Below are 24,559 nucleotides of genomic sequence, written 5' to 3'. Positions count from 1 at the left end.
CATGGAAACAGGACAGATTTGGACAGTGTGTGTTTGTTTAGTGAACTATTACCAGACTATTCCTGTCAGCTTTTGGAATCTGATATTCGTCAGAGGAAAGAGCGTCTGCCAAAAACAGCACTGCTTTATGAATTGGCTCTTTTATTTTTTTCTTTTCTTCTAATCTTTGTGTGTGTTGAATCTGCAGATTATACAGAGGCAGGACTGGACGGTGTCAAAGTCACCGACGGCTTCAGGATCTGTTTGTCCTTAACCACACAGACATGTTGGCTTCTACTTCTACAGTGAATCTGTCACTGAGAGGGAAAGGGGGCGGGGCCTCAGACATGTGACCACGCCCACAGACACATATACACATGCCTTGTCCAGACAGATGAGATTTGGGTCTGTGTGTGTCTCTCTTTCTTTTTCTCTGTTTTTTTTGGGTTTTTTTTTTCTTTTTTGTTCTTCTCTCAGACTCCCAGTAAAACTTTCCACTCTCACATCAAACGACTCCCTCTGTCCGTCAACACTTCTCTGTCCTCTTCCAAAGTCAAGTATCAGGTCACAGGATGATTATGAAGTGTGAAAAGTGCATCGAAATAAAACAGTATTACATCACCAGGGTTTTTACGTTACACAACTACAATTTTGAGGTATTTTCACTTTTGTGTTTGAGCTTTTTCCTTTTCCTTTGTATTTTTTTTAATACAAATATCTGTTTTTTTTACTCCTTACATCACAACTTAAGTCATTACTTAAGTTTCAAAGCATGTATTTTGCATCATTAAGTACCTCCCAAACAAAAACACCAGTTTCACCCTAAAACAATGGAACAATAACCAACAGAAATGTACCAATGGGCAAAATCAACCTAACAAGACATGCATTTTGTTCATCTTCTTTATTATTAATCAAAAATAAATACATTATTACGTATAAATTTCAAATACAGTATTTAAATTAAGTATTCTTTTTAAAGTGTAACTGGGACTCATTACATCTGGTCAAAGGTGATTACTGATGTTTAGAAATAGAAATAAAAAGAGGAATGTGTCTATAAACTAAATTATTCAGACTTTATGGACAGCAGTGTGAAACTAGTTCAAGCTGAGTTCTTATTCAGCAAGAGAAAAACACATAAAATACAGAACAGACATGAAACAGAGCCTGAATGGCAGAGAAAAGCAAAACTGATTTGCACTTGCAGTGACATTTTTGTTTTATCTAGTTACAAGACTTTAATAGTCTCCAAAATATACTCTATTAAATACAATGTGAGGTTCAGTTAGTGTGGAAACACAGCAACAGCTGGTAGAAATGACCATATGTTTCATTTCAGAGACTGTACTTTTTCACTTTTAGTGCTGTAAATAAGACCAGAGTCTATTTATTTAAGTATTAATGCTACTACATGTACATGCTGCTCATGAAGTTGTATTCATTTGGTTTTCAGACACATTCCTGTTTTTATTCCTGTTTATACTCATCATTAACCCTTTCATGCATGAATTGTGAGAACCTTAGTCAAGATTTTTTTCTTCAGTGTTTATATTCCTCCTTAGGCATGAAAAAAACAATGCGATCGAGTTGTTTGTTTTTTTTTCTATGGAGTTACAAAAATATCCATGCATTTAATTTTTGAAGTAAAGAAACGTGTTTAAAACCCAACATCAGAAAGTGATATGAAAACAATGACATAAAAACATTTTTAATGCTGCTAATCTGATGTCTTCTCACATTTTAACATATTCTAATGCTAGTAATTACTCACTTCATGGAGATAATATGCAAAAAAAAACCTTCTTGTCTAACAAATAACAATTGATTTACACTTAAACATGTTAGTGTGGATCAGGTTTATCAAGAACAGCAAAGTTACAGTAATGGTCTGAATGTCAGTGTATGGGATGGTGCATAAGTGTCCACTGTGTTGGCTGATATGGAACTAAAACAACAAAACCCATGAATATACAAGAGAACAGCTGGAGAAGAACTGTCCACTGGAGTGACCACCATGCATGAAAGGGTTAATCACCTTTGACCAGGTTCAACAATGACACTGGTCTACAAGTAAAAGGATTCCAGAATAAAAGTAGTTCAACTTTACCAAAGTTGAGTCACTAATAAAGAAAAATAAAGTCACAAGTGCGAGTTGGTTGTAGTTCCTAAGATAGTCTTGGGCCAAAATGTGAAATTCTAAGAATTAATGAGAGAATGTCTTTTATTCATAGGAATGTTTGTCTCAGAGCTACAGATCTACTTCAAAACACTGTCTGCACATGATAATACATTCACTTTACAGGTTCTGTCCTGTGGAAGATTTATAAATCCATTGTATAAATGTACATAAACCAACTTATATGGGTGCTTCTATGAAACTGGGTTTATTTTGGTATCTGGTACTTTTACAGCTTTTTAGACCCAATAATAAAAAAGAAATGTAGACATATTTCCCCCAGGATGAACCTAATGATGATCTCAGATAAATGCAAAAAAAAAATTATACTCTTGCTCTGAGCCATCCCAAAATTAATGCATTTTTAATAAAATATTGGGCCCAAAAATAGGACCAAAATTGGGACATTAAAACTATCTAGGTGTCAGTGCATTAGATCTGAAAACATGGCTGTAAATGGCCTTATATAGACTATAAATAAAGACACTGTGTTAAATTTGATGATCTTAGTGGTTTTTCTAATCCAGACATAAGGGGTTTTCATTAATCTCAGTCTCATTCCAGGTCCCGCGTGTAACCCATGGTGTCCACTTGTGTTACATGCAGAAGTTGCCCATTTCAACACATATACATCATGAGTGATTTTACAACAGCGGTCATTTTTGCGAAACACTCTGCCTTGTATAATTACTTCGATTCCCAAAATGTACCTGTGAGAGAATAAAGAGATATTTAAAAAATTAGCAGCACGTAATTTTTGTGTCCTTTTTTGTCATGTTACATGTGGATTTTTGTATATAAAAATAATATAAAAATGTGTTTATCTGAAAAATAGTTTCTCTTTTATCTCAGTAAATATTTATGTTTAAGATAGACCCAAAGTGCTTCCAGACTTGCTTCATAACATTAGTCTATATCTGGTTTGAATTTTTAGCCCCATGTCCTGTTTTTAGGACCAGTTTCATAGAAGCACCCAGATGTGTAACACTGAAACTATGAGCTAACCAGAACTTTTGAAATTTGTTTTCTGATACATCTTATTAACCCTTTCTTGAGTGTTTTTATTCCTCTTTAGGCATGAAAAAAAAAAAAAAATGCAACTGAAATTTTTTAATGACACTATTTTTTTATGGAGTTACAAAAATATCCACTCAGCTGGACACCATTTATTATTATTATTATTATTATTATTATTATTATTATTATTATTATTTTATTATTATTATTTTATTATTATTATTATTATTATTATTATTATTAAAGGGGTCATATTTTGCTAAACCCACTTTTTTCATTAGTCTTTGGTTCATTTATTTGTGTATTTGGACCCTAATAGTTCAAAAAGTTTGAATTTGAACCCTCCAGGTGCTGCAAAGCTATCTTTATATTAATTTAGGCAAAAATCGAGAGGATTTCTACAACCTGTTTTAATTCCTGCTTAATTTCACTGCAAAAATCTAAATCTTATCAAGTGTATTTTTCCTCATTTTTAGTCAAAATATCCCATCACACTTAAAATAAGACATAATCACCCAAAGTGAGATATAAGAACTTGAAAGATTTTGAAAATCTTATTTCAAGAAATCTTTTTTTTTTTTTTTTATTACATTTTTTTTTTTTTTTAAATTATACATTGACATAAACATGTACTTAGACATAAGGAACCACACAGACACAAAAAACAAACAAACAAACAAACCTACAGACCTATTAAACATAAAAAAGAGGAAAAAAAACAAAACAACAAAATAAATAATATTATCAACTCCTCTTTACAATGCTCAGGGCTGTTTAAGAGTTTAATTTTTGAAGCAAAGAAACATGCATTTAAAACCCATCATCAGAAAGTGATACACTGTGTGAAAACTATGACGTAAAAACATTTTTAACGCTGCTAACGCTCACATTTTAACATACTCTAATACTAGTTATTACTCACTTCAGAGAGATATGAAAAAAAAAAGAGATACAAAAAAAAAAAAAAACTTTTTGTTTAAGAAAACTGTTAATTACAGTAATAGATTTACACTGAAGCATGTTAGTGCAGATCAGGTTTATCAAGAACAGGCAAGTTACAGTAATGGTATGAATGTCAGTGTATTATTATGGGATGGTGCATAAGTGTTCACTGTGTTGGCTGATATGGAACTAAAACAACAAAAACCCATGAATATACAAGAGAACAGCTGGAGAAAAACTGTCCACTGGAGTGACCACTATGCATGAAAGGGTTAAAGTATGTAATATTTAGCACATTTAACGTCTGAAGCAGATATTTTCTAAGTAATTGTAGAACAGTGTTACATACTCCCACTTACTCTTTATCTGTGAGGAATAAATCACATTGTCACATTCTTTTCATGAGAAGAAGTAAAAAATATTTTATTCTGCCTTCATGGACAACAATAGATAAAGTTTGTATTTTTGCCACAACCTTTGTACAACCTTATATACGCTCTAAATATTTACCTTTATAAACATACAGGGTGGGGAAGCAAAATTTACAATGAACATTTAGTTGTTTTTTCTCAGCAGGCACTACGTCAATTGTTTTGAAACCAATCATATATTGATGTCATAATCATACCTAACACTATTATCCATACCTTTTCAGAAACTTTTGCCCATATGAGTAATCAGGAAAGCAAACGTCAAAGAGTGTGTGATTTGCTGAACGCACTCGTCACACCAAAGGAGATTTCAAAAATAGTTGGAGTGTCCATAAAGACTGTTTATAATGGAAAGAAGAGAATGACTATGAGCAAAACTATTACGACAAAGTCTGGAAGTGGAGGAAGCAACAAAAAACGTACCAAAGCTTTTACTAAAGCTCTCAAATCCAAAATCCTAAAGGATCCAACCAAATCCATGAGAAAAACGGCAATTGAACTTGAGGTAGACAACAAGAGCGTTAGAAATGCAGTAAAATATGATTTGAAGTTAAAATCTTACACAAGAACACCAAAACACTTGTTGACAACAGCAACAAATCCAACTTTAGCAATTTTTGGGAATCATGTTTATGGCCGCCTTCTAGCCCAGATCTAAACCCTCTGGATTCTGCTATTTGGGGCGTTTTAGAACATGCTACCGATAGAACATCACACAGCAATGTCGACTTTCTTAAAGATACTACAGTCTACTCTCGTTAAACCGCCCGCCGTTATACCACCATTTTCGCTCACCGCCGACCAAAACCATTGCACAAAAATCCCCAATGCATTATTCCATTAGCTACCGCCATTTCCGCCTATCGCCATCCGCCAGCCCAGTTCCATGCACAAACAACACTTATACCATTGATTTCCCGACCGTTATACCGCCAGCGTGATTGCCATCGAGTACACATAAATTTTAACAATGCACTGAAACAAACGCGCCAGACGCTGATCGCGACAAGCTACGAGTAGGTCTACGGAACGGCCACCGTTCATTTATCGCAGAACACTCAGTAGGTCAGGATGTCGGGAAGAGGACGTGGGATTAAGCCAAAGCCTCGAGATGATGGGGTGTCATTTCCCGACATGGTATAATAATGCTTAAAATGTTTCCCCACTTTAAATGATCCCTTACAACATAACAGAATCAAGATTTATTTAGAAACGCAATTAGAACGGGTTAACGGAGGCAGCGTAGACATCATATAGTAAAGACATGCACATTATGGACGCAACCCGTTGTAACGCCATTTTCGCTATACCGCCAATTTGGCCGTGAACGGAAGTTGGCGGTATAACGAGAGTAGACTGTATTAAAGAAGAATGGGAGAAGTTGTCACCCAAATATTTGAGGAACACTTGCGCAAGTTTCAGGAAGCGTGTGAAGGCAGTTATTGAGAAAGAAGGAGGACACATAGAATAAAAACATTTTGTATTATGTCAATTTTCTTGTGGCAAATAAATTCTCATGACTTTCAATAAACTAATTGGTCATACACTGTCTTTCAATCCCTGCCTCAAAATATTGTAAATTTTGCTTCCCCACCCTGTATGTGTCAGAGATCCCGTACCCTTTAAATGTGTTGACTCATCAAACATTCTGTACATCACACAAAGCCTTTGGACTGAAGTTTGTAGGAGGAATCCAGTCATTTCTTCCACTCGCTCATTTCCTCCTTGTGTCATAGAAGCTCTGAGTGAAACTGAACATGTTGGAGTCAGCACAGGAACCACATGATTGAAAATATACTGCAATTAACTCCATAAACCCCAGTGTCTACGCATGTTATTAGTCTCAGAGGACGAGTAGCAACTTCCACTTCTCTATGAAAATACTTTCCACAAATTACTGGTGAAAAAAAAAGACAACAAACTGTAACGTAATGCACCCAGTGAGCAGTGAACCACAGAGGAGCACAAACACAAGCTATCAGGCTACGCACAGACCTCCCACCGGCTGGAAAAGAAGCACACATTTAGTCACACTTGGTCAATAAATACTCTGTTGAGTATTTTCTGACACTTTCTCTGACATTTTGCCTGGAAAACTGTGGTTCACTTTAAACTCACTTTCACAGATACAGTGAAGCCTTAGTGTTAGTGCTGGTTACATTAGATCCACTGTTACACACATGTGGATTTAATAAATATATCAAATGTTTATATGTGTGCGTTATATACGCTACTAGATTTAACCCACAAAGACCCAGCGTGACTGTTGTGGTAGTTCCCAAATTAATTTTTCTCTTTATTTAACTATTCTTAAGTGATTTATTGCCATTTATTGTAATATTATCCACTGTATTTTACACTTTTTTTCTGTAAAAATCATGTATTTTCTTATATTCAATTCACTGATTATGTACATGTTCATAAAAATTCAGATTCAAGTTGAAGGTTATTATATCAGAAACAGAGAAAACTGAAGAAAAGGTGACTTTTTCAGCAAGTATATCAATAACTGAACATAAACCCAGTGTGTCCATCCACTGTCACTGATCCAACTCCATGGGTTTTACAGGTGAATCAATGTCATAGAAGATGATGGTGTTTCCACGGTAACTATAGAGCCCCTAAACGTCCAATGGTCGTATGGGTCATATCTGATGGCCATGAAAAGATGAAAAACTGCATTTTACACCAGTTATTTACATGTATGGATAGGATTAGTGGATCAGCAGGTATTAAACATTTATATCAGTAGATGGGTTTGGTTAACGGTGGATGTTTGGGTCTTTATGGGTTAATGTCCTGGTCATGTTAGCCACTGGTAGGACTACCTTTAAGAAAGAATCACTTGTTTTTAGAGGCCAAAGGTTATGTTAAAACACATCTGAACCACTACTGTTGTTACACAGTACATTCTGTCAAAATATAGTTTGCATGTGTTCAAGTTAACCCTTTTAAGACTGCCATTATAACAGGCTGACTAGGTACAGAGGTGGAAAATCTCAGCTCCACCCAGCCCATTTGGATGAGCACAACTCCTCATCCAGGTAGATGAGATAACGAGTGGAATCACCTGTGTTAAAGGAGTGATATTTAGCTTTTTTTTTTTTTTAATCAGAATTATACATTTTCAAGCATTTCCTTGTGGTCTCCATAAACTGTAAATGTTCTGCTTGGGTCTGAATTCTTCATTAATTCAACTCCACAGGTCCATCTTCAACCCTATTTCTGAGTAATGACATCAGAAAGGTGGTTTGGAGCGCTGGCCCTTTAAATGCACATGACCCCGCCCCCTCCAGGTTGTTGGCTGTGCTGCTTTGTCCCGTTCAACCAACAACTGAACATTTTAGGTAATCAGCTTGAAGTTTGGACATATTTTCAGGTTTTACTACAACTACTGCTGCCGATAAACAATTATGTCATACTCAGAGAAATGTTCATCGGAAGTCTTGACCTTATATGTGCAAATGTCATGACGTGACTAATTATAAAACGTAACAAATTAAGCAGAAATTAAAACAGGTTGTAGAAATCCACTGGATTTTTGCCCAAATGAATATAAAGATAGTTTTGCAGCACCTGGAGGGTTCAAATTCAAACTGTATGAACTATTAGGGTCCAAATACACAAATAAATGAACCAAAGACTAATAACTACTACTACTACACCTGGGACTCCATCCTTCAGAGACCATCAGATGGCAGGGGGTGAGGTCAGCTTGACAGATCTCTTAGAATCTGTTAGGCCGGCCACGCCCCCTGCCGGTCACCTGATAAAAAGACACATCAGATGACGCTCTGACGACGACTGCAGATATAGTCGAAACATGTCAGCGAGGTGAAACACTCATCCCTACCAACTTTGTCGCAAAAAAGAATTGCTAATCTAATAAATAAATAAATAAATTATATATATATATATATATATATATATATATATATATATATATATATATGTAATGAACATAATCAGTCAACTGTAAATGTCGTTAGATCTGCAGTTTGTCACTTTGATCATAATTGTAGTTATTTTTCATATTTATATTTATTCTATCATCCTACTGGAAAATGACATTTTACTTTGCATGTTACAGTTTATTGTTGCATCTCACTGTTTAATTATCCAATTTTTTTAACCAGTTCTGTTTTTTTTACTTCTAATTTATTATGTATAGTGCATTTATTGTTGTGTTCTATTTTTTATTCTTTTATTCTTTTTTGTTCACTCATGCTATCTATCTATCTATCTATCTATCTATCTATCTATCTATCTATCTATCTATCTATCTATCTATCTATCTATCTATCTATCTATCTATCTATCGTTCTATCGTTCTATTGTTCTATCTATCTATAAGTAGAAATATTATGAATAGATAGAAACAGTAATTTTTTATTTATTAATTGCAATGCATTGTGTGTTGTTGTATCTTTTTAACAGTAAATATGTCATTATCATCATCTCAAACATCCAGCCGCTGCTCCCTTTGGGACTGAAAACAGCTTCACCTTCATCTTTAACTCCCTCCTCATTCTTCCACAGAGTCTGAAACGTCTATATGGTCATTTTCAAAGCCCTGTCTGGCTTGTAAAGCTTCCTTGGTTCCCTGGTATTTTTTCCAACAGCATGCTCTATTAACATAACCACTTTCTGTCCCGCTGCCAGGAAAGCAAAAGATCAAAACCACTGTTGTAAAGTAAAACGGCGAAGCAGGCGGTAAGCTCCAATAATGACCTCAATCTGAGCTGGTTTCCTGTTCGCTAAAACTATGAAAAGTATACGGTAGGTCTGTTTTCTGCATGATCTCATCCTTTATAAAACGAGTTGAGACAAAACTGCTACAGTTTTTGAAAGGACTCTGTCTTCTTAGACACTGTGATTATTTAGAAAAGTGAGGAAAAGTATCTGTGTTTTTACAGTTTTAGTTAACCCATAAAGATCCAAACAGCTACTGCAACCAAAACCATCGAATGATCTAAAAGGTTTAATAACTTCTGAACCATTAATCCTTTATCGGGCAAGTGACTATTTTTGGTAATTTCCACAAACATTAACCCTATAACACCAAATGTATCATATTTGACACATGAGTTTTGAAGCCCTGTACATGATCAGTGTGAGATTTTTTTTCTTGAGACACCTGATGTATACAATTAGATACATGCAATACACTGATAATCCACCAGGGGGAGGAACTCATTCATCAGATTCCTTTCCAGTGACACTACAAGATTCTCATTAATGAACTTTGCCAATTTTGAAAAGGAATTACCAATTTCTTAGACATGTTTGTGTTATATTATGTTTTTGTTTGTTCACAATAATATTTGAGCATTGAGACCTTATGTACCAAATATGATACAAAATTGAAACTCAAACATGGAAATTGATATTTGAAAAAACATTTTTTTGGTTGTTCAGAAGGACCAATAAAGGCTCCAGTTTCAAAAAAATGGAATTTTTTCAATGATTGAATGGTTCAGGCTTTACAGAGATAAATACAGGACCAATCCTGTACCTCAGTGAGGTTGAGGCACATGTTTTTTTTTGTTTTTGTTTTTTTTTCCATTTCATTTTCATTTTATTTATTTATTTAGACAGGGACAATTGTTTTTTTGTTTTTTTTGTTTTTTTTTTATTATACAGTGATTCAGAAAGATTTTATAGACATTTTGAAGCTGTGAATTGTAAATATGAGTAATTTTTTTGTCAGTTTAGGACCTTATAATAGTTGCTTTATTGCATAAGGAGGAAGATTGTTGTCACGGCAACTGACGAGGAGGTAGATGATGATGTCCATTAACACACTAGGGGGCCGTTTACACGGTGTCGGATTCAGTCGACTCCGGGAAGATTTCATCGCGGATTAGCCTTCTGTTAACATGGAAACGGTGCCTAGAGTGCCTGAATCCGGAAACTTTTGATACCAGGGTCCAGGGTGGAACGTTATCAATACGCTCCGCATTCCAGCTCCGTGTTAACGCGAGTTGGAGCGTTCCGGGGTAAAATATGACATCACCACATGCGTGCGCAGCCAAGAACCGCCAGTTAACCCACTCCGGGCCAGTTGGTGGCGGTAATGCGCCTCCAAGCTGGTTTGCCAGCCTCTATGACACAATAAAGCTGCAGAAAAAGAAGAAACAACCACAACAACAATGGCCGGTTTCAGAACAACATACGTGCTGCTAACTGTGCTCAGCTCGTCTGTCCAGACAAAGAAGTCCTGCGTCTTTGTACGACCACTCGCCATTGTTGTTTGTAAATAGTGTTGTCCGCCTATTCTTCTTCTTCTCATTTAAAGGCTGTCTAAACCGGAAATCGTTTATGCGCAGGCGCATGTTTTACCGCCACTGTTTCACTACAGCTCTACATCGCCAGCTACTGGTCTGGCATGGCCACTACAGCGTATTCAGCCGTCCTCGCAGACTCATGTGAACGCAGATCGTTATCATAGCAGCTTCGTCTTAACGCGGAATGATTTTATAACGCAAAGGAGAAATCTTTGCGGAATTGGATCTTAGTGTTGCCGTGTAAACGTAGCCTAGGGTTGAAATTTTTAATTTCAGAGTATTTCAATGAGTGACCGATAAAGGGTTAATCCTATCAATGCATGTCAATAATTGGTGTAAAATACAGTTTGTCATCTTTTCATAGTCATCAGATATGACCCATTTGGACATTCAGAGGCTCTGTAGTTACCATGGAAACACTGTCATCTTCTACAACATTGATTCACCAGTAAAACCCATGGAGTTGGATCAACAACAGTGGATGGACAAACTGGGTTTATGTTCAGTTAATGATAGATTTTATTGGAAAAAGTCAAATTTTCTTTCAATTTTCTGTTTTTGATATAATAACCCTCAACTTTAACCTGATCTTTTATGAACATCTACATCATCAGTGAATTAAATATAGGAAAATACCTACTTTACGCAAAAAAAAAAAACACAAAACACAGAGGATAATTGTATAATAAATGGTGATAAATTACTTTAGAAAGGTTACATAGGGAGAAAAATGCATTTGGGAACTGACATAACAGTAGCACTGGGTCATTATGGGTTAATTTAATAAGTTAACAAACTCCTAAAATTAAAGTTACTGATTCTCAATAGAACGTGGTGAAAATAATAATCATTAATCTGCCATTTTAGAAGCTGCCTTCTCGTTTACACATTGGATCAAAACCAATGGAAAAAGAACATTTGCTCTGAAACTGGGGCAGTTAAAGTCTCTGCGTCTCCAATAAAACCAAACATGTTTTTTCCAGATCTGTTGAATCAGCAGCAAGAAAAACCACACAACTGCTGTTTCGAACGCTGACACTCAGGAGAACTACTGTGTATCAGCTGTTTCCTCGTCAATACTAACTAAGGCTTGGATTTAGTTAAACCGATTTACTGCAATTAATGAGCGTCAGGAGCCTCAAACCAGAGCAGAACGCGTAAAAACTCACATGATCCACGCTGTTCCACTGGCCTGAGATCTCCATGTGAATATGTGAGAGGTGAGTCTCTCCTGTTGTATTATCAGTTTCCTGAGGACAGAGGACAAACACATTCACCCAGTTTCAACAGACAAACACTATCTGAGGTGTATCGGCCTAAAAATAGTAAAGGTGCATATGTTAAAAAATATATACATGTAAACAAAAGACCAAAATGTTACCTAAAAACTGAACAATCTCAGTTGACATACATTATAAATGCACTGATTTATAACAGGTTTATAGGGACATTAATACTTGCTCCCTCTCTTTTGCTCTTCTACAGTGGTCACATTGCAACATTAGCTACCGTTAGCTTAGAAATTGAATTGTCAACAACCAACTCAGCCCACAATAAAATAAGTGGATTTTGCCTGAATTTTGCTGTTATCATATTGGTATTTTGGAGATAAAAATGAACGTAGAGAGGAGATAGAGAATTGGACAGAGGTAATGGGTGAGCTAATGCTAAATGCTAACTTATTGTCACAGTAAAATAAACTTCTACTATTGTTAGTTGTAATTTCTTAACTATTATTATTATTATTATTATTATTATCATTATTATTATTGTTATTATCAGGTTTTATGGTCATGTAAACGGGTTCAGTGACAGTCAGTACCATTTAGTAATGGAGTTATAGGGACATTCATTCTTGCTCCCTCTCTTTTGCTCTTCTACAGTGGTCACATGTGCAACACTAGCTACCGATAGCTTAGAAATTGAATTGTCAACAACCAACTCAACCAACAATAAAATTAGTAGATTTTGTCCTTGTTTTTTGTCAATAATTTGAAGGCCTTAATTTTGTGATTTGGCTTTTATCATCTTGGTATTTTGGAGTTAGAAATGAACTTAAAGAAGAGATAGAGAAATGGAAGGAGATAATGGGTGGGCTAATGCTAAATGCTAAGTTATTGCCACAGTAAAATGAACTTCATGAAAACGTCGGTTACTTGATACTATTGTTAGTTGTAATTTTTTAACCATTATCATTATTATTATTATTATTATTATTATTATTATTATTATTATTATTATTATTATATTTTATGGTCATGTAAACGGGTTCAGTGACAGTCAGTACTATTTAGTAATGGAGTTATAGGGACATTCATTCTTGCTCCCTCTCTTTTGCTCTTCTACAGTGATCACATTACAACACTAGCTACTGTTAGCTTAGAAATTGAATTGTCCACAACCAGCTCAGCCGACAGTAAAATTAATGGATTTTGTCCTTGTCTTTTGTCAGTAATTTGAAGGCCTTAATTATGTGATTAGGCTTTTATTATCTTGGTATTTTGGAGTTAGAAATGAACTTAGAGAGGAGATAGAGAAGTGGAAGGTGGTAATGGGTGGGCTAATGCTAAATGCTAACTTATTGTCACAGTAAAATGAACTTCACATAAACATTGGTCATTTCATACTATTGTCAGCTGTTTTCTTAACCATTATTATTATTATTATTATTATTATTATTATTATTATTATTATTATTATTATTATTATTATTAGCGCATTGACCCGTAGGAAATCACAGGTTCCAGAACCTCTGATCCAGTTCATTCCTTTACTTTCTTTATTTTCTTGGCAAATTTCATTTTCAGCTGAATAACCTCTCAGCTGGCATGTCTGTTTCTGCACATGACATTTGACACCATGGCAACGTGGTCCTATTGTTTATCTGTTGCTAAGTAACCCACTTCAGTGATGATTCTATGATTCTCAATCAATCAATCAATTAATCAATCAATCAAATTTTATTCATTTAGCCCCAAATCGTAACAAAAGTTATTTCATTACACTTTACATATAGAGCTGGTCGAAACCAGACTCTCAGACCGGAACAGATTCTGGGCATAGTAATGTGATTGTAAGGCTATTGTATTCCAAAATTACTCATATATCCCAAAATATTGGTCCTATCAACTTGCCGTTTTCACTAGTCTGTTCCTTGACCAAAAATTCAGAAGTATGACAAACTGCAGTTGTCAACTCTGTATGGATTTAGTGTGATGCCCAAGACACACAGACAGAATCCACTTCCCTTTTATAATATAGATTACTAAATAGCACTGACTATCGTTGAGCCTGTTTACATGACCATAAAAATCCAATTACTGGGAGTAATCAGATAATTGTAATAATCAGATCTGATGTGTTTGCATGCACCGCAGAAAAGAGAAGATCGGAAAACCCTGGTTTAGATGTTTCAATCCAATATCAGATTTCTTTCGGAGTACGTACAAACATAATAAAGGTAGACTCAAACTTCCTGTTATTGTCTTTTGCTCACATCGTGACTCGATCACGTTTGTTTTCTGCAATTTTTTTTCTTTACACATGCGCAGATGTAAAAGAAGGAAATAAATCAGATTAACAGGGTTACATGCGCGAAGACATCGGAGTATTTGGTAGAAATCTAGGTGTGTTAATGTAATTTCTTATAATCAGATTACACATAAATCATATCAGATTATGCTGTTTACATGGTCGGATAACTCATGAAATTGCATAATGATCAGATTTTTCGTGTGCATGTAAACAGACTCCATGTATTAGAGCTTCAATATAAGTCAATGGGAGCCAGGCTTCACCTAGTGGCCATCAGTGGTATTACATTTAAAACCTCTACAAAAGAACAAACAGACACATGGTACATATATTCTACTTTTACGGTGCTTTAGAGCAGTTTCATTTATTTTATCGTACACTGTCCAAGGTGAACTCCTACCTTTATGGTTCGATCCAGGACCTGAACACCGTCTCCACCCTCTTCCGTCTTCTTGGATTCATTTTGGAAGTTAAGACGAAGCTCCAGTGAAGCAGATTTAGCGCTCTCAGTAGTTATCTGTCGGATTGAATGTGAAGATACATATGGAAATGATTTATAACCTCATATAAAACACACACACACACACATATGGTCCGTCCATTATGTTTTTATATTAAAATACCACATGGGGGTAAGTACGTCCCCATGGTGGGATCACTGTGGATAAGTGGATATGGTGCAGTATGATCCAATGATGGAACCCTTTCATGCTAATTTCTTTAACAGCATGTGTGGAAATATTTGCAGTATGAAAAAAGTAGCAATTAAATATCACCGCTTTGACATGTTTTAATGACATATCCATGGTTTTAAGGTCCTATTTCTCTGAATAGAGGCTTTGTGCAGTTTTATACATACTATAATGAAAAAAAAGACATTTAATTATGATTTGTTTTGTAATACAGGAGTGTTATTTAGTGTTTCTGACCTTTGTTATCCATTTATTTAAATCCAGTTGAACTGGGTATGTGTTAATACAGCATGTGTCATGGATTCCTGGTGTTTATTATTAATTAATGACTGTATCACTATGTCTTTATGTGATGATTTCACATTTTAGCTCACAGGTGTCAAACATGCGGCCCGGGGGCCAAATCCAGCCCACCAAAGGGTCCAGTCTGGCCCCTGGGATGAATTTGTGAAATGCAAAAATTACACTGAAGATATTAATCGTTTTAGTTCAGGTTCCACATACAGACCAATTTAATCTCCAGTGGGTCGGATCAGTAAAATACTATCAGAATAACCTATAAAAACTCACAACTCCAAATTTTTCTCTTTGTAAACGTAAAAATTACATTATTACTACAAAGCTGGGTTTCTGTTTGGCAAATTTGCTTGTATGCACATGAAATTTTGCTAATAATGAAATAAGGGTCCAATCTGGCCCCTGGGATGAATTTGTGAAATGCAAAAATTACACAGAAAATATGAATCGTTTTAGCTCAGGTTCCCAATTTAATCTTAAGTGGGTCAGATCAGTAAAATACTATCAGAATAACCTATAAATACTCACAACTCCAAATTTTTCTCTTTGTAAATGTAAAAATTTTCATGTCATTTTACTGTATTTGCACTTAAACAAACTAACATTTCACAAAAATGTGAATAACCTGACCAAATATGAACATTTTGAAATGTCTGAAGTGTAAGTTTACCAATATTCTGCCTGTTATTACATATTATGTGCGTTTGTGGATCCACTGTGATCTGTAAGTTGTAATTTACATGTTTAAATGAAAAACTGAGACATAATATTGTTAAAATCGCCCTTAGTTTTCTTAAGAAATTTCAGTTTGTTCATTTTATTCACATTGTTTTAAAGGATAGTTGGTAAATGTAAACATTTTCATCACATAATTTAACTTTTTTCACTCTAAAACATAGAGGAAAGTTAAGAGTTGACATTATTTATATATTATTATGTTATTATTTTACTGGTCCGGCACACTGCAGATCAAATTTGGCATAATGTGGCCCCTGAACTAAAATGAGTTTGACACCCCTGTTTTAGCTCATTATAAATGAAAACTTTCTTCATACATTACATATTGATAAAGAATTAAAACATACACATCAGTCACGACATTTAAAAGGATGTTTAAAACTAAGGTATTCAATAAATATATAATATTAGGATAAAGTAAGCCACTTATCAGTGTGAATCTAAGATTTTGCTTAGATTATATTATTTGTTTTATTTATATTATTGTTTAAAACTGCACCATCTTGTTATTTTGTTTTGTTTCTGCAACTTTCTGCAATATAGAAATCCAAACTGTATGTATATATTTATATGTCATGTTCTGTAAAATGGACAAATAAATTACAACTACTACTACAATATTCTTACACTGGTCTTCCACCAAATTAGTTGGATTACATAAATATTCATTACAGATATTTATTCAGGGCATTTCTGTGAGAATATCATCTATTCTAATATTCTAAAAAGATATTAAGCATTTGGAAATCAAATCAAAATCAGCATATTTGGACATATTCTGTGATACTGGACAGAAATGGGATGGAAATACAGTAATCCAAAGAATAAACAAAGTAAAAAGTACAATATTTGTCTTTAACCCTTTCATGCATGGTGGTCACTCCAGTGGACAGTTCTTCTCCAGCTGTTCTCTTGTATATTCATGGGTTTTGTTGTTTTAGTTCCATATCAGCCAACACAGTGGACACTTACGCACCATCTCATACACTGACATTCAGATCATTACTGTAACTTTACTGTTGTTGATAAACCTGATCTGCAGTAACATGTTTAAGTGTAAATCAATTGTTATTTGTTAGACAAGAAGGTTTTTTTTGCATATTATCTCCATGAAGTGAGTAATTACTAGCATTAGAATATGTTAAAATGTGAGAAGACATCAGATTAACAGCATTAAAAATGTTTTTATTTCATTGTTTTCATATCACTTTCTGATATTGGGTTTTAAACACGTTTCTTTACTTCAAAAATTAAATGCATGGGTATTTTTGTAACTCCATAGGAAAAAAAAAAACTCGATTACATTGTTTTTTTCATGCCTAAGGAGGAATAAAAACACTGAAGAAAAAAATCTTGACTAAGGTTCTCACAATTCATGCATGAAAGGGTTAAGATGTAGCGGCGTAGTGGTATAAAGCTGCAAAAATAAAAATGCATGCTTCAGATTTGTACTTCAGACCTGTACCTGTGTAAGAATACTGTTACATGGTTCCAGATATATAGTACTTTGCTGTATTTCTATTCTATAATGGCCACTTTGAGCAAATAACATGAATGAGCCTTTTAATATCATCACCGCCTTAAAATACTTAAATACTTTTAGTCATTTTGTTCACGTTTTTCAGGAAGCCCAAAAAAATTCAACCAGAAATGGAGTATTTGATTATTTAAGCAAAGAAAGTTATTTAAAAAATGGTTTATGGCTTTAGGCTGGTGACGATATCCAGACATGATGTGGGTCAGACATAAAGCAGAGCTGGAAAATCTGTGCAGCTCTAGATCCAACACACACCTAAGGCTGGTATTCAAAATGAAGCTGACCACCAAAACATGATGCTTCCATCACTGACAGGGATTTTTTCCACAGCGAGTGTGAGTCACACCACTAATGTTCACTGTGGAAGTTTCACTGTCCATCCTTAACCCATAAAGACCCAGCGGCATTTTTTTACAGCAACTCCAACATGGAGTTTTCTCTGTTTTTAAACCTTTCTTACATGATTTAACACCATCCATTCTAATATTATGCTGTGTAGTTTGCATTTTTAAGTGAAAATCAGGTATTTTCTAATATTTAAAGTACTGATCATGTAGATGTTCAGAAAAGTTCAGATTAAAGTTGAGGGTTATTATATCAAAAACGGAGAAAACCGAAGAAAAAGTGACTTTTTCAGTAAAATATATCATTAATTGAACATAAAACAAGTGTGTCCATCCACTGTCATTGATCCAACTCCATGGGTTTTACTGGTGAATCAATGTTGTAGAAGATGACGGTGTTTCCATGGTAACTATGGAGCCTCTGAACGTCTGAATGAGTCATATCTGATGACCATGTAAAGATGACAAACTGTATTTTGCACCAATTATTTACATGTATTGGTAGGATTACTGGTACAACTGGTATTAAACATGTTAGATCAGTAGATGGTTTTGGTCACCATATGTTTGGGTCTTTATGGGTTAAAATCAGGGTTGTACAAAATTCAGAATGTTCAGTTCAGTGAATGAATTTGAATTGACTCCACCCTACAGGAGGTGGAATTGAATTCATTGCAATTCAAAGAAATTCATTCTTATCACATATCAGTAAGAATGTGATACTTTTAACATACATTTGGAAGTTCAGACACTAACATTAAGCTTAGATTCCCTTAATGTTGAATAATTAGCAATATCTTCATTTCCAAGTAATCAAATGAAACAGTGTTTTAGTAAATCCATTTATCATTTGTTAACCTCCTAGGACCCACTGTCCACATTTTTGGACCAGAGTTTCACAATGTTATACAAAAAAAAAAAAAGAAGAAGAAGAAGAAAAAAGAAAGAAAAGAAAACTGTCCACCACAAAGGACATTCCATAAAAATGTAAAAAACTGCATCAGAAAAAACTGTTGCATCATGATGTTTCCAATATAGGTAGTTATCTAATAAAAAACAAAAAAAGCTTGTACTTTGCTGACATGTACTAGGTCTTAGGAGGTTAAAGTACTTTACAGGGTTGCATCTAATGGTCAACAGTTCCACAAATGTTTTGTAATAAAGATGGCATCGTTCTGGTCTGAATATCTTCACTGTAAAACAGTTTTACAGAGTATGTTTTCAATGTTAATTTGTGGTTAAAAATAAATAAATAAATAATAAATAGGCCTATTTACTATAATAAAGTATTGTGTACATAAAGTCAATTATATCTGTATGAAATTCCTGCTGTAATCATATGAAATATAAACTGTAAAGGTCCATTGTTAAATACACCTTAATTATGTATCATGAATTTCTTTTAATTTAATGGAATTCCAGTTCTGCTTCCTGCAATTTCAATTACAATTTCGCATCCTGTTTGCGATCTCAATTCAAATACAAATTCAAGAACTGAATTGGAATGTAGGGATATTCTCAGTTTAATTGTGAAGTTTGTCCAACCCTGGTTAAATATGCCTCTGTATCTGCCCCTCTGTCCTGGTGTGAAGGGTTAAATACTCCTCAGACCTGGTCCACAGCCTCCTCCAGAATGTGCTGGGTATCCTCCATTAACTCCTCCACCTCCCGGAACATGTCGTTCAGACTAAGCGGACTCCTCTCCAGTGCGTCCCGGAGGATCAGTGCTCCGCTCCTGGAAGCTCCTGCCGCCCACAGCAGACCCAAACTCAAACACACCGACAGCAGCATCACGGTCCCGGGCATCTGTCTGCGTCTGCCTCCGATTTCCTGCAGCGTCTGACCGGGTCCGGCTGCGTCTGAGAATGACACACTGAGGACGCACAGCTGGATCAGTTTTATTTGGAAAGTCTGAGGAAGGGGAGGAGGAGGAGGAGGAGGAGGAGGAGGAGGAGGAGTGGGGATGGAACTGGAACGAATCAGGTTTAATGGTGTGACGAAGGTTCCAATAGCATTTAGTGAAGTAAATGTCAAAGACAAAAGCAAAGAGGCAGACAGAGGACGTTTATATTTACAACCTACAGTAAAATAAATGTTAATAAATGACAGATTCAGTCATCACATTCAGGAAAAGTGGACTGAGTGTAAAATAAAAGGAGAGAAAACATCTGAAACAATGTCTTATACTGACAACAGGTCAAACAATACAAGCCCAAAGCAGAAGACAGGGCAGATGTCAAATGCAAACTATAATTTTTTTTCTTTTAACTTTGCCTCATATTTCATCACAAACATTAAAGAAGTTAAAACATAATTTGAAGTGAAAATTATTATGAAACAGGTGATGAGAAAGGATGGTTATAATCATGATTAAGTCCAACAACAGTATGGAGAGAGATGTAAAGATAAGATAAGATAAGATCAGTTAAGTTAAGAAAAGATAACATAAGTTAAGTTAAGTTAAGATAAGATAAGATAAGATAAGATAAGATAAGATAAGATAAGATAAGATAAGATAAGATAAGATAAGATAAGATAATACAGTGGTTCTCAACCTTTTTTGGTTCATGACCCCATTTTAACATCACAAATTTCCGGCGACCCCAAACATTTGAAACAGACTTTTTTTTTGCTAAAATTGATTTGTTTTTGATCATGTAATAGTTTCCTATACTGTGTTGCACATAAAAGTTAATTTTAGCTGACATTTAGTCTATACAATGTATATTATTCTGGACGGAGGCAGTAAATCCAGGTGTAGATTACTGCACAAAGTGAGAATTTGATTTTCCTTGGTCAGGATATCTACAGTCAGTCCAGCTTGGATTTCCAAGGCTGACAATTAATACTGAACAAACAAGAACTCAAACTACGAATTATGAAAGAGCTGCAGCATCTGAAACCGACCGCAATGAACATTTGGAAGATAAACATTACCACAGTGCTGCAGTTTCAGCTTCAGTTTGTCATGTCTTTTATGGATTGGGATTGTCTCTGTCACTCTGTCAACTCACCATATATTTTTTATTAGTAAGTTTTTTGTTTTTTTTTTATTATTTATTTTTATCAATTACTAGAAATTTCAGGTGACCCCAGCTGAATTCCAGGCAACCTCATGTGGAGTCCCGACCCCACAGTTGAAAAACACTGAGATAATCCATCCACCTCACAGGTGTTTCATGTCAATTAGACATCATGATTATTGCACAGGTGTTCCTCAGACTGGTCACAGGAAAGTCAGTCTTGCTGTGCCAGACCTGTGAGGTGGATGGAGCAGTGGTCACTGACACAGATTCAGACACATCTGTGAAGAATGTTTGAGATTCAAATGATAAATCTATCATCAAGCTCTGCAGAAGCCTGGTAATGACCGTCAGGTGTTGGGAGAGGAAACATCTAAAACATGCAGGATAGTATAGATCTCCAGGACCAGGGTGGGGATGGGGGAAAGGGGGGGGGACCCTCACCAGCCACTAATTCTACCAAAAAGAGAGACAAAAAAATCTTTGGACCAAGGAAACCACATACTAAACATATGAAACTATCTATCTATCTATCGTTCTATCTATCTATCTATCGTTCTCTCTCTCTCTCTCTCTCTCTCTCTCTCTCTCTCTCTCTCTCTCTCATATTGGTATCAGGAGCCTTGCCTTCTGGCTGATACTTGAACCTCTGGTGCTTTTCTTTTCTGTGGGTGTTGGTGGATCGGTGCAGGACTGTGCTTGAAGGACTACATACCTTTTTCCCTCCCTGGCCTCAGCTCCTGTTTATCTAAGATTAAATGATTCTGGGAGTAAAAAGATGAAGAAATCTTTATCTTAAAACAATATTAAATAACATGGAATATTTGGTGCAATGACCAGTAGTTGAACAGTAGTTTTAGTTTAAAGCATGTCATTTGTAAATATATTATATGTGTATGTGTCAGAGCTGATTTAGAGGAAACAGGAGCTTTTAAACTATCTCACAGCGCCACCTGCTGTTGTGGAGAGTGATCTATTTAGGACATTTTTTTTTTTTTTAAATTGAAAATATACAAATATACAAACAACTTGGCATCTGTATTAAAGAACATACAAAGGCACAGGTTTAAACAGGAGTAAATACATAGATAGGTTAGATTATAGAATCAAATTATTAATATGCCAGATAATCGAATAACCAAAAAAGTATTTGGCTGGAGTAAGACAAGGTCCCCTTGGGCGGCAGACGTCAGAGCTGTCTTTGCAGAAGCACAACTACAATATATATTTCACAACAACCTTTCATGTAGTATTAATAAGATCAGAGCTAACCTAATGTCTGCTTTTGAAGAAAAATGGATGAGTGGGATCCTGACTAAACTGAAGCTGCGGACATATATTCAACTAAAAAACACATACAAAACAGAATTTTATGTCAGCGCAAATTTGACCAGGAACCAAAGGTCCCTAATTGCTCAGTTGCGAACAGAAATCCTTCCCTTGGCCTTAGAATCTGGGAGATTCACCCAAACCCCAGGAGAAAACAGACTTTGTGGACTGTGTGATTTGGGGGAAGTGGAAAATGAATCACATTTTCTTTTGTACAGGGTGGGGAAGCAAAATTTACAATGAACATTTAGTTGTTTTTTCTCAGCAGGTACTACGTCAATTATTTTGAAACCAAACATATACTGATGTCATAATCATACCTAACACTATTATCCATACCTTTTCAGAAACTTTTGCCCATATGAGTAATCAGGAAAGCAAACGTCAAAGAGTGTGTGATTTACTGAATGCACTCGTCACACCAAAGGAGATTTCAAAAAGAGTTGGAGTGTCCATAAAGACTGTTTATAATGGAAAGAAGAGAATGACTATGAGCAAAACTATTACCAGAAAGTCTGGAAGATACTATTAAAGAAGAATGGGAGAAGGTGTCACCCCAATATTTGAGGAACACTTGCGCAAGTTTCAGGAAGTGTGTGAAGGCAGTTATTGAGAAAGAAGGAGGACACATAGAATAAAAACATTTTCTATTATGTCAATTTTCTTGTGGCAAATAAATTCTCATGACTTTCAATAAATTAACTGGTCATACACTGTCTTTCAATCCCTGCCTCAAAATATTGTAAATTTTGCTTCCCCACCCTGTATTGTCCTCTATATGATGAACTGAGAACCCCTTTGTTTGATGCTATGTGTATCTGAAATCCTGATTTGTTCTGGAGCACTGATGATGACAAGATGAAATGGTTGTTTAGTTCTAATGTATATAAATTAGCATTATTTGTTTGTCAAGCCTGGAAAAAGCGGCAGATGTGTTTGTTTAAATAGGTCAGTGTTTTGTTTTGTTTATATCTATTGTGCCTATTGTCTGGTGTTTGATTTTTGGTGTGTATTTTTGGTGTCTTATAAGCCCATGTAAAGGCTGGGCCTGTTCTTTATGCAAGACACAATAATAAAAACATTCATTCATATCAACAACCACCAAGACTGCAAATTTTAGAGAAAAAAATAATGAAAAAAAATTAACAAATAAAATAAGGTGGGGGGCTAGGGCTATAAAAATTCTATTCTTCAATAATTGATAGAAGCTTTAATGCAGGTTTACTCTTCATATGACTGAGAGTTTTCACATAGAGCAGAAACTCATTATGGAAAATGTGGGTTTACTATGTAGGACATTTCTACGCACAGAGCAGACTTTGACTTGTAAATCTAATCTGCAGACGCCACTGCCGGCATGAAGTGATTTGCATAAGATAAACCTCAAGGCAGTAAAAATCAGATTTTTCATATTAATCTCGTGTCACTGCAAATGATTTGTCACAAATCTAATGCAATCTATGCAATTTTTTTTTTTTTTTTTTAATATTTGCAGATTTTAGGCAATCAGATCTAAATTAAACTGACTTCACTGGATGCTGGTGTTTTTTTGGTGAAGTCGTCTCTTGATATAAACTTCACAGTTGTCTTTTCAGGCCTTTTTGCTCAAACAGTGTATGTTTACGTTTATTTATTAAAGTGATATCAACAGACAGATGCTCATCAACATAAAACCCCATTAATTATTAAAAGTACAAAAGACTGGGGTAAATCCAATAGTTTAGTCCTTAATGGAGTTCATTAATTTAATGCTAATTCATTTATTAAGTACATTGTTAGTATTGAAAAATTATCTGACATTATAACATTGAGAAAACATGTAAAGTAAAAAAGTAAAAGTAAAGTAAGATTATTTATTCTACTAAGTAATAACTAAGAACCTTTATTTAGTTATTATTTTTTGTCATTTTAAAGCTGTTTATTTCAATGATTCTAATATATCTGTATTTGAAACATGTCTGTTTTAAATTAAATTAAATTAAATTAAATACTCAGCTGCATATTTATTTTTACTAATCTGTTGACTGGGTTTTTAAGATGCAGTAACATCTTCCACCACTTGATGGCAGAGTAGGACCAGATGTTTACAGGGAACAGAGTTAAATATCAGGATAAAACAAATAAAAAAAACCCAGGTAAGAACACTGACATAAATGTGTTGTGATAGTGTTAATGTATGTGTGCATATGAACATTATCTGGGCCTCGTTCATGTACAGAAGCAGAGCAGA

General features: G+C 35.0%; 1 protein-coding gene across 1 annotated transcript in view; it reads right to left on the bottom strand.

Moving 5' to 3' along the window:
• Positions 1-19,839, bottom strand: part of dkk3b (dickkopf WNT signaling pathway inhibitor 3b) — a 32,191-nt gene extending 12,352 nt beyond the window's left edge. Inside the window, exons 1-3 of the mRNA XM_030136852.1 lie at positions 19,589-19,839; positions 14,770-14,886; positions 12,005-12,085 (exon numbers count right to left, since the gene is read on the bottom strand). Coding sequence (XP_029992712.1) covers positions 12,005-12,085; positions 14,770-14,886; positions 19,589-19,783 — 393 coding nt within the window. The 5' untranslated portion in view covers positions 19,784-19,839. The remainder of the gene's footprint in view (positions 1-12,004; positions 12,086-14,769; positions 14,887-19,588) is intronic.
• Positions 19,840-24,559: the final 4,720 nt, after the last annotated feature.

This window comes from Sphaeramia orbicularis, chromosome 6 (genome assembly GCF_902148855.1).
Source record: "Sphaeramia orbicularis chromosome 6, fSphaOr1.1, whole genome shotgun sequence".
Taxonomy (NCBI): domain Eukaryota; kingdom Metazoa; phylum Chordata; class Actinopteri; order Kurtiformes; family Apogonidae; genus Sphaeramia; species Sphaeramia orbicularis.
The sequence above is the reverse complement of the archived record's forward strand: the minus strand, read 5'-3'. Positions and strand labels throughout refer to the sequence as shown.